Source organism: Echinococcus granulosus (assembly GCF_000524195.1).
Source record: "Echinococcus granulosus chromosome Unknown EG_S00127, whole genome shotgun sequence".
NCBI lineage: Eukaryota > Metazoa > Platyhelminthes > Cestoda > Cyclophyllidea > Taeniidae > Echinococcus > Echinococcus granulosus.
In genome coordinates, this window is record NW_020170507.1 from 197,990 (window position 1) to 209,400 (window position 11,411).

At 38.4% G+C, this 11,411-nt stretch overlaps 2 protein-coding genes across 2 annotated transcripts in view; one reads left to right on the forward strand and one right to left on the reverse strand. All coding sequences in view use genetic code 11, as the record gives it.

Annotated features, from left to right (window-relative positions):
- EGR_09001 (hypothetical protein) overlaps positions 1-1,549 on the reverse strand; it is a gene marked incomplete at both ends in the record, with an annotated part of 10,456 nt that extends 8,907 nt beyond the window's left edge. Inside the window, 2 exons of the mRNA XM_024498250.1 lie at positions 460-585; positions 1,521-1,549. Coding sequence (XP_024347347.1) covers positions 460-585; positions 1,521-1,549 — 155 coding nt within the window. The remainder of the gene's footprint in view (positions 1-459; positions 586-1,520) is intronic.
- A 617-nt stretch (positions 1,550-2,166) lies between these two features.
- On the forward strand, positions 2,167-2,640 carry EGR_09002 (hypothetical protein; the record flags this gene model as incomplete). The annotated part of the gene is made up of 1 exon (XM_024498251.1): positions 2,167-2,640. One exon carries the CDS (start codon positions 2,167-2,169, stop codon positions 2,638-2,640), a length of 474 nt encoding a protein of 157 aa, XP_024347348.1.
- Positions 2,641-11,411: the final 8,771 nt, after the last annotated feature.

Sequence of the window (11,411 nt, forward strand, 5' to 3'; positions counted from 1 at the left end):
CTTCTACGGGCATTAACGTACCACCAACTCCAGCATAAAGTTTCCCACCCCACACATGGGTCTTCGAGGGGTCTGCCAATCAGACTAGCAGACAGGCAGCACTTCCAATGCCTTTCGCTTCACCAAGGCATCAAATCTCATTGCAAATTATGTACATGCTCATTGTATATCATCTCAGAATTTGCTGGGCACTCCTCTTATAGTAGAGGTCTCCTGCTTATGAAGATGATATCTGAGACAACTCACTGCCTTTATGTTAGATTGGAATTGTATTGCGCTGTTGTCAGATCCAAAAGACCACGCAGAATGGAATGGAATGACAATAGAATGAGAAAAGCAAATCAAACAATTAACCATTATTGAGAACAGGCTTTTATTTACAGTTTCTGTAATAAAAAACCCTTGATAAATGAAGACAAAATTACGTAGGACTAAACTTTTGAAACTTTCTAAGCAAACAGTTTTCCAATTATGGAACTTAAAAAACTCACTGCTTGTGACAGGAATTCATACAAATCATTTTTATTAACAAACAACCAAACAAGCACACAATCCAGAAATCTGACTAAAATGGTGAAAAAAATTCTAAATGGAAAGAACAATATGTGGAATTAAGGCGGTTAGATTAGGAAGCTGATCTAAGGGGCCTGGTCTTATTCTGGAGTGACACATCTCAAAAAGTGGTGAATTTAAGTTAATTTACAGGGAGCAGCGCAAACTGCACAATAAACCTTTATAAAAGTAACAACAAGAAGGCTGAAGAAGGGGGTTGGATGGAACAAGAGAAAATGATCGACAGTAAAGAAGGTGATGGAGAGATTGAAGCCAACGAGCCTGCTTCTGAAGCAGCGGAGTAGAGCGGTGTCACCGACTCTGATAAGGAGGAAGGCAAGGAAAACTAGGAAGACAAGCATAAAGGCAAGGAGGGGGAAGAAGTTGAAGCGGAGAAAGGTGAGGTAGAGGGCGGAGTGACAACTTGTATTTTAAGTGAAACAACAGTTTGTCGATGGCAAGGAACTCTGTAAGGTGAACCTAGGTGTGGAAAGTGAGGTAGCATAGGAGGGAACCGCTCTGGTATTTGTTTAGCATCCTGCAGATAAACCCGACTAATACGAGGAGGCAAAGTGACCTTATCCCCAACCAAGTGGTTGAAGTATCTAAGGTTGTGCTCTACAGTAGTGCTGTTTTGCAAACACCAAAATCACGTCCTGGATGTTAATACTAGTGCCAGTGCATTTATGAATTTTAATAAACTATTAGATGATCAGCTGATTGTCTAGAACAATGATGAAGACGCCTAATTGTTTGATGAAAAACTGACCATTATTTGGATGTTGTGGCTCTTGTAAAAAAGTTTAAAATTCTCTGATTACTTTATTAGCTTCTTAAAGCTTCATAAACAGTCTCTTAATTTGTAAATAAACTGAACGTCCTAAATAAGGCAAGTAATACCTCCCAATACAAGGGTTAAGCTCACCCCTAAATTGTTTTTCCTTCTGAGTATCTCGTACACCTCTCACCTCGCTAAAGTGAATTCCACTTTCTCCATCTTCTTACTGATAGTCCGGATGTAGCTAATCCGTGTTTTACTCTTTCCCTTATAACTAATCCCCCACTATTCATGACACAGAATTACACTACACCGTTTCTTGCATTACTTGGGGATCACTGATATTATTCCTAACACTTTCTTATCAGTATTCCACTTCTAACGTAAGCAATGGGATAAGTGCTTGTCAAGCCTAAGACTGCCAGCGTTATATTGGTGTGTGTTACCATAACCGTTTATCTAAAATGTTAAATAAACACATCACTTTGTACTACATTCCACATTCTACTTAGGAAATTACATAAAAAGTTTCAATGGGATGAGCTGGAGCATGGGGAAGAAGGATGATCGGAGCATCAACATTTCTAGGGTACCACAGTTACTTGCTTGATGGTTGGCTTCTTAAGCAATTGCACTAGCTTAATTTGCACAGACTTCAGTGAGGAGAAGCACACTTTAACTGTAGAATAAACCAATCAGGTGGAAGAAGGAGTGCAGCCACCTCTACGCACACTGCCTCAGCTACATACGCTTAGCTTCTATGGTACACCATACATATAGCAACTCATATATTAACGAGTTCACGACGAGTGCTTTCGAGATCAAGTGATTACATCATGAGGACCGTTCTTATTTGGTTCGCGATTGCCGGACTTTTGGTAGCTGGGTTTACCAAACCTGTTACTGTCGAAAATGTGAAAGAAGAGGATGACATAGAGAAAGAAGAAAAAGAGGAAGGTGACGAAGATAAGGATGAATTAGACGGCTCTAATACTGAGGACAATGTGGAAGAGAAAGAAGAGCAAGAGCAAGAGGAAGCGGAAGAGGATGAGGGTGAGGAGGAGGATGAGGATGAGGAAGAAGGGGAGACAGAAAAATCCGTTGAAGAAGGTGGCGAAGATAAGGACAATGTGGAAGAGAAAGAAGAGCAAGAGCAAGAGGAAGCGGAAGAGGATGAGGGCGAGGAGGACGGAGAAGATGGTGATGAAGAAATTGAAGAGAAATTCGATGATGGTAGTGATCATGGGCCTAAAGGACCAATTGAACAGAGGAACGCTGGATTACCGGCGAAACGGGTAGCAGTTCTGTGAAATAAATGTTCCTTTTCATTATTTGTTGAACTACTGGATGGTCGCCTTTCATTTGTTCTCCCTCATTCTATGATAAAACCATGTCCTTTTATGCAGCTTATGATTTTCGGTTGAGATAATGAGATGAAGGTGTTATTTTGTTCTTTTGATTTCCTGTAATTAATGCAACCTGATTTTGCTTTCAAAAGACCTATCATCTTTTTTATTGTTATATCGAATCAGTGAAATTCAAACAAGTCTGAGCAACTTTATGAACATTTTAGTCACAGTTAATGAGTTAGGCCATAGCTTTACGGTTTTTCTCATGACTTACTCTTTGGACCGTTATTGAGAAACTGATATTAGTAAAGCATTTTTTAGGTTTCATGCTTAAATTTGAACTAAACAATGATGAGATTGATCTTCTAGAGAAGAGCTCAAAGTTTCAGCGATTATTTTCGTTGACTAGCTGTTGGCAAAGACTTTAAAATTACACTAAACCCCTAAGGCAGGGTAAGGTTTAGCATTTATTTTCACCGTCTCCATTATTTGAGGCAAGTAAATTTCAGGACCATTCACTGGGACTTTATCTTTGTTAAGGAAACAAGTGCATCTACCCATTGCATTAGAATTTAAGGGTAAGCAACTGAAACGACTTGATAGATACTTCTGGCCCCAGACAAATTACAAATGGGCTTGAAATTGAGTAAATTAGGGGTAGACGTGGTGTGAGGTTAAGCCAACACGGCCTTGCTACTTTGCATATTTGCTCCAGTGAAGTAAATCACAGGGCTTGTAATCGAATAACTTATCTATAGTATTCTCTTTCACACGAATTAACTGAGTTGGTCATTCCTACTAAGGCTCCAAGTTTTAGGTAAGTTGAAAACGGTTGAAATTTTTAACTATTCGAGCCAATTAATACAGAGCATAAACAGTTTTAGAACACACTACTTTATTCACATTGGATTTCAGTTGATCTTTTAACGGTATTGGTTATAACCCCTAGTTTTGTCGATTATTATTACTTTTGTGAGTCATTGATGCATCCCTATGTAGGAAATATTTCATTTGGAGATTAAGAAGGGTAACGGGGATGTCCGTCAGAGAATCAGTTCCGATGAGAGATTTGCCACTTTTCATACTCCTTCTGCAGTGGAAAATTCGATTTCACAATTTTTTTATTATATTGCCAATGGTTTTGGAGAAAGAAGGACCTTGTATGATCGTTCAACAGATGGCTATCCTTGTTTCAGTCTATCAATGAACGCTTTTATTGGAAGATCTTAACTTCAAAGGTACAACGGTGGAGCATCAAAGTGGCCCCTTTTTCAAAACCGAGAGTCAAACAACCGACGCATTACATAGACTTCTCATCTTTTGAGCATATTCTCTGGCGCTTCCCTCCCTCGACCTCCCGCTTTAGTCATCAAAACGTAATCTGTGCTGTAAGGAAACATCCACGAGCAAACCGTACCAGTCATCAAATTTTCACGCCACTAAGGAGACATTTGATTGCAACGTCACTGATCCCTTAAGGCATTTTTACTGGACCTGGAGTTTCGTCCCGTATTGGGGGACGGACAATGTGTTCACCATCACGCGTGTTCACACCTAGACTTGGGAACACTGGCCCAAAAGCAGTCATATAACAACTGACGGGGTTTGACGTAGTTCCGAGCAGGTAGGGTTTCGTGTCTATTACTACTTGCCAAGTTGTTCTCACAACGGAGCTGCCCAGTCATTTCAGTATATCTGGATTTTATTCAGCTACCACAGAAGTGGAAGAGGTATCGCGTTTCCACGCATTTAATATCTTCATACAGGTATGTTAAGCAGCTCCGTAATACACTTCTCCCGATCGTTTGTGGTTAGTTTCGCCTCTGCTGTTGTTAATAGCTTCCCTGCAGAACATGAAAATGGGTTGTTGCCAGAGGTAGACGTCATTTTCAACTCTTCTGTCGGTAGCTGTTACAGATTCTCCCATCCGTGGGATATGGAATTCCTCCATCAAGTCAAGGTATATCGTTCAGCAGTAGGAATTGGGATAGATGACATTTAAAATTGGGTCTGCTTTTCGCTGCCACCAATGTGACGCCTTGCGACTTCCCCAAAGGCGAAGGGAGATATGACACTTAGGTGGAATATATTGTATCGGTGTGCAGTCAGGCTTGGGGCTACTGGCATGTTGCGCAGGATAGCCCACCTGGCTTTGGCACAATGAGGGCGACTCAAAGTGGACCAATTACTGAAACGGAGACTTAAAAAATTATCGGATTACAGCAGGTGTGCATAACGGAATCTTTGATTTTCCTTATTACTAGGAGAACCATGTACTACTGATAAAGTAACTTCTTGCAAAAATTGTGTCTCAAATGAATAAGGAATGACACTCCGTGAAAACTTACCCTTGCTGGCTTTAAAAAGGCAAAAAATACGTATTTCATAAAACAAAACTTGCAGTATCCCACTGATCTGGATCTGTCTTGATTTGGGAATTGTGATATTATGAAGGAGCACTAAATGTAAATTCTGAGTATCAGAATGGTCCCTAAACATTAAATTCAGTTGTGACATTAAGAGGGGCCTCTTACTTGGATTATCAGCCTCAAGGCAAGGGTAGAACGGAAATCGTAATAAAAATTCTTAACTCCATCAAATCCTATTCCGGCTACTTTTTATCTGCAAAAATATCTAGGGATTCATTTTGCAACTCGTTAAACCATTTTTTATTCACTCTACCTTTCATGAAACCAACTTAATCAAATTTAACCCAACCAAATACTGTAATCGGTATGCATTAAATGTAGTTTAGGATTCAAAAACGTCACATTTGGTTCTTCAAAAATAAAAAGGGCTTTTAAGAATATAAAGTGGCATCAGGCCTAGTCTAAATGAGATATTAGGGCGAGTTGTAGATTTGAACAGGCAACTTGGATGACTAAACATTGATTTTGGCCATTTTTTGAATATATAGTGCTCTACATCCAAGCCGAAATGAGATTAAACGAGGAAATATTATTTAATTGTGATGAAAAGTGCAAACTAAGGTGGTGAAATTTTCATGGACTTGAAGAACTCTACAATTAAAATAAACCTTTTGAAATGACTTTGCATTCAAATTTGTTTTACTTCTGGTTGAAGAATTTTCAAGCGCCGTTCTTCTTGTTAAAACAGGATTGTTTGCTTGGCTAATTCAAATTGACTGCCGGATTAATGCAAATGTGTTTTGGGAACATCTATGCCAATCTCTACTTTGCCGCCTCAATGAGACCTACTGAAGCAAATTCAAATAATAGTAAGAATCAAGAATTAGCCCCGCTGAAAGCCGCTACATATTTTGCTGATTTTAGAGATTCTTAAATCGCTTGAAGTTTGGAAAATTTCAGACCAACCCAATCAGTGATTTACGACTTCAGGCATCCTAAGTATGCTGTTGTAATACCTTTGGTTGCTTTTATAACCCTCAGTTTTAGTAAAGGCGCCACTTAGGCGCTGGCTAGCCCTTGGACCGTGCCGGTTGCCCCGACCCCTACTCCACGTTATTTGTTTATATTCTGCCAGAGTATTATGTCTTATCTCGCTTGAAGGGCAGTCTCGGGGCGCTACATTAACTGTTGATTTTTAACTTTAGCTATGGTCTTTGAACAGCTGAAATTACCAGGAAAGTTTATCATCGGTAATCGTTGAAGTAAAAATTTTTAAAATTACCTGATAAAAGTGAAAAGCCTTCGTGGGATGGCAGCAAGTTCCCTATAATGACCTATCAAACGATAGGGTGACAATGTTTCCTGGGGCATCAGAGTACGACAGTAAAGCTGTTAGTTCAAGACTCAATTGTGTTGAGACATCTACTTTCCTTGCTTAACCGCTTCGCAACTTTCTTCTAAAGTTCCTCCATTTTGTTTTATTCTGATAAAGTTGCTAGTTTAAATAACAAAAAAAACGAAGTTATGGGACTATAATGTGACTTTTTGAAATGTTACAAAACTCAATGCATACTGTGATCGAACGATTCGTAACGGGTCCTGTCTTACCATAACAACATGGTGTAAGGCGATGAAAATGTGCCAAATGTTTTTTTACTCTGGCGTAAATTTTACTCAAATTCAGATCATTGCGATACATGCCACGCTGCAAATCAAATAAGAAAATTGTTAAGATGTTGTGTCAAGAGCTAATTGCTCATAGTTTATGTAAACAAAAGCCGTATCCTAATCTAACAGTTGCCACCGTAACCTGAGCTTTAAGAGCCTTCAAGGAAAAAGGGCAGCCCCAACCTATCGAGATTTAAACATGTCATCTAATGAAAATGTTGGACAGGATAATGCATTATTTTATCTCATAGTTACTTGTAAATGCTTTTGAACGCATTCTAGAACCCTTGCAGCAAGTTTACATTACTATCCCTTTGACAAGCAGCATTAAAATCATTCACGATCCTTTGTTCCTTTTTTTTCTGTACTTTATTCGAACTCATCTCGCGTGGTCTCTTACAGAGGACTAAAGTGTTCATTATGGCTACGGTAAATGTTCCACCAAAATTCTGTGTCAGAAAAGTCAGTGGCAAAAAGGTGGCATTGAAACAAGGTATTTTATCTGATCGTATACTTCGATTGGTTATATTGGCGGTTAGAAAATTTACTGAGACGTACATGTAATCCTTTGGGACTTCCTCAAGGACAAGAAAAAGATGTAATTTTAGGGTAGAGTATATATATTCAACATGCAGTAGGACTTGGGGCCACCCGTATGACCATTGTCTGACTGCGACCCAATGGCGGAGTCCCCAAGTGGCCCGCTGCCCAAATTAAGATGTAAGTGAACGGCAAATATGTTACAGTATAGTAATTTACTGATAACCAGAGATGTGTTACTTATAGTAAGTTCATCTTAAAATAAGTATTTTTGTCAGAGTTAAAATTTTATTAAATTTCGAAATGCCTACAATGGGAATACAATACCAATAGATTTAAGGAATTTTGATTTGCTTGATATTTGGCAGAGGAGTAGTGAGGAGAATGCATTTGTTATCGTAGCCATCTCAGAAGAGCTTTTGTGTCGATTCAACAACGAGTTAGGTTTGGCTGAAACTCAGTGCAACGCAGCCTAAATTTTACGCACGGCCATATGGTACAGGGAACCAACTTGAAAATCCTTTCACTCTTTAGCAGGACCATAACCTTAATGCTACCGATAAGAAACCTTGAGATCTTCTACTCTATTTTGTGAGAAAGTAAAAACCTTATACTTTCCAGCCCTTTTAAGGAGCATCGAGATCAGATTACCATACCTCGAAAGCTTAAGCTCTGTGTTAAAGGCCACGGCTCAGCTAAGAAGGGCAGTTCTATTTTTCATTCTGTAATGTGCACAAAACGTGAACCTTCATTCCGCTTAACTACTTCTGTGTGGCTGCGCTAGGTGGTCCCCTGGGTAAACAGTCGAGTGAAGTGGTTAAAGAAAACAGCATAATACCATGTGGTGAGAGCACACAGGGCCCACATGGTCCGTTAACCAACGTAAAGGCACCAAAGTAAACTATTTTAAGGGAGAAGGCTTAGCTAATCACCGTCAACATCAACAAGTTCACTTCTGCTTCGTAAACACGAACACTTTGTTTCTACCGATACCACCCTTCTATTCTTTAGGCCTTTTCAGGTGCTCCAAATGTATCAACAAGACAATTTTTCTTTAAAGATTACAATTTACTGTTTTGATTCTGCTATATTCCTAGGCAGAGTTAGTTGTGCAAGAACAGAAGCTTTTAAGCTAATATTTTTGGTGAAAACCACCAAAATAAATTTCGCGTAAAGTTGCATGAATTAGATGGTATCCAATTGGCAAGGTTTCAGTTCAAATTTTAACGATCAAGAATTCAAAATAGCATAAAAAGTTGGTAAAATGCAACCGGAGAACCAAAATTATACAACAGGGCCAAACATAATTCTTTAAAATTTTAGACACACACTAAACAAGACTAAAAGCTGTTGTTAAAGTGTCATTCTAAAATCGAGGTTTTAGTAGCAATATGCAGCTATTCAGAATCAAAAACTAAAGGAACCTCTGAATAGGATACACTTTTAAGCGACCCATTACAGGATAAAAATTAGTTTTTTTGAATGAATTGATCCTGAATGGAAAGTTTTGTTACCTTGTTGCTACACTTTCACTAAATACACCCTCCCCAAAATTGATGTAAAAATTCTGTCAAATCATACTCATTGGTTGTTTCCCAGCAACATCTTATGACAAGCAAGTGAGTCAAAAGCACGCAAAAGAGTAGAGAGCATAATAAAGAGGTCTACATCGATAAACTGATACATCTCTGCCTTGGGAGGTGTTTGGAAAAACAATTACATGGGCATTACAAATCACTAAGGTTAGGCTACAGAAAGCCATTGCAGCGAGGTAGCCCAAACACCGTACGAACGTCCTGATAGCCTGATAATAACGCTTCTTTTTCAAAAGACCGATCCGTTTTTCAAAGGGCAAATATATCTTTCAAAAGTAGTTGTTAAAAACAATAATAACAAAACCAGCTCCCACTGGCAACTTGTGAACAATAAGTGATGTAATTTGACAATGTGTTCTTGATTTGGTTTACTTTAGAGTAAATCCCATTAAGAAATTATTACGAGATCGTTTAAATAAAAGAGATAGATAAATTGCTAAACAAGTACCACTATTGACAGAATTAAACGATTTCACTTAGGTCAAGTATCTGACAAGCGTATATGTAGTAATTTATCCTCCGTTTTTTGTCATTGTTAACGCGAAGACTTGTAACACATTTGCATCTAGAGCACATTTAACCATTGGGTGTCGCATGTTTTTACTTGTCGCCCATTCGTTCGGAGTCCATTTCGCTTCAAGGTCAGAATGCCTCCAGGCTTCTGTGTGATGCATTCACACAAGGTGACGAATTAGCTTGTTTGCGGGGTGTATTAAGTGGGTTGTCTAGAAATCACAGCTCCGCATTACAGGATCTGTTTCAAAATAGAGTGGTGTTATCCAAGTTTCTTTGTGATGCGTGCAAACTTGTTAGGCGTCTGATCTAACAGGTCGTTTAGGTTTTTGGCTGTCACTCCCACTTATTTTTATCACCAAACCATTTGTGTCATTTTGTGAGGGAGATTGTGGAGTCCCAACATACTGATTCCAATCCTACTTACATATTATGTCAATTGGTATAAGCACACCTAATAGTACAAATGATAAGAACCAGGTTCGACAAAATTTTTGGTGCATTTACCCTTAAAAAACAGCAAATAACTTGGTGACGAATAAGTGTTAAAGTAAAGAAGCGTAGTAATCTTTCGGGAAGAACTGCTTATTTGTGAATAAGACACAGTAGCTAAATTTTACTGCCACAAGAAGATATATTTTGCTTTAACTGCTCACATCTTGCAGATTACCCAGGGTGCCTAACTCAACCGAAGCTGTAAAGTGCTTTGGATATTATAACTGTCAATATTTTAGAAGCGATCGCATTATTCCTAACTTCACTAAAAGCGATGCTGAAAAAGGCGTTTTTTGACGAAAAGGCTATTAGACTCGGTGATAATGATTCGATTTACCTTCGATCAGTAGGGAACTTGTCAGTCTGCAACTCCACATTTTAACTATTTCATGTTTTTAAAATCGCAACTTCATTATTGTCTGTCAAAATTACTAAACTTATGACAAAATTGTCATATCAGTATGTCTATATGGTAGTTGTACCAACTAGAAATAAAATAACGTTCAGATTTATGAATTTTCACTACAGCCTCAGTATCATAATTAACAACTGATTTCTTTGCTGAATTATGGTTTTTTGACAATTAAGAGGATGACTTACAGGTAATAAAGATGACTTACGTACATTGGGATCTATTATCAATGAAACACGCCAACAAGTAGGGAGCGATTTGCATATCCCTTCTACCTTTCCACAGAGCAGGAGTGAGCCTTACCAACTCAGTGAACTTATGTTACTCTTAGCCAGACTAACATACATCCTTCCGAGTTCATTCGTAGCTGAATTGGGGGACCATTAAGCAGTCCTTAAGATGTTGTTTACATCCCTATGCTTGGTGTGAGTCCACGCACTCTGGACATCATTAAGTGCTACCTTTTAAGAAACCAAAAGTGAGATTTTAGAATTTGGACTTCTCTTCCTTATCTGTGACCTTAAGACCGATAAAAGCTCAAGATAATATCAAGGAATTTACACTTTAAAGGAGGTAGTTTAACGAAAAATACAACGAAAACTTGTTAGTATTTCGTATGCCAATTTTTAAGTGCATTTTAAACCCAAACCTAATTCATCATTATGGTTGAAATTCAGAGGTGAAAAACTAGGGGTTTTATAGTGAAGCAATTTTTGAATACCACTTTGATCCATAGTTATTCAGAAGTGATGAGAAATCCCCATAGCAGCAAAGAGGCAAGAAGTCAGTTTAGTTTATTTCCGATGATGCAAGTTATAGAAACCATGCGGTGGATTGTTGCTAGTTAGAAACTAAACACCAATTTTCCTTACTATTACCTAACGTCCAACCTTGAAAGATTACAAAAAAACATTGAATTTGTTAATAACAAAGAGGCTGTCAATATATTTCTCTGAGCTGTTTCCCCTCCGCGCGATTGTCACGATGGAATTCTAAAGCGTTGTACTGTAAGGTAACGAATAGGTACAAATCCACGAGACCTCATAGGGGCTGAGAACTTACTGCAGCATGTTTATTTGCATCTAAGTTACGTAAATTAATACAACGCTTATTTACAATCAAAATAAATAAAATAGTAGC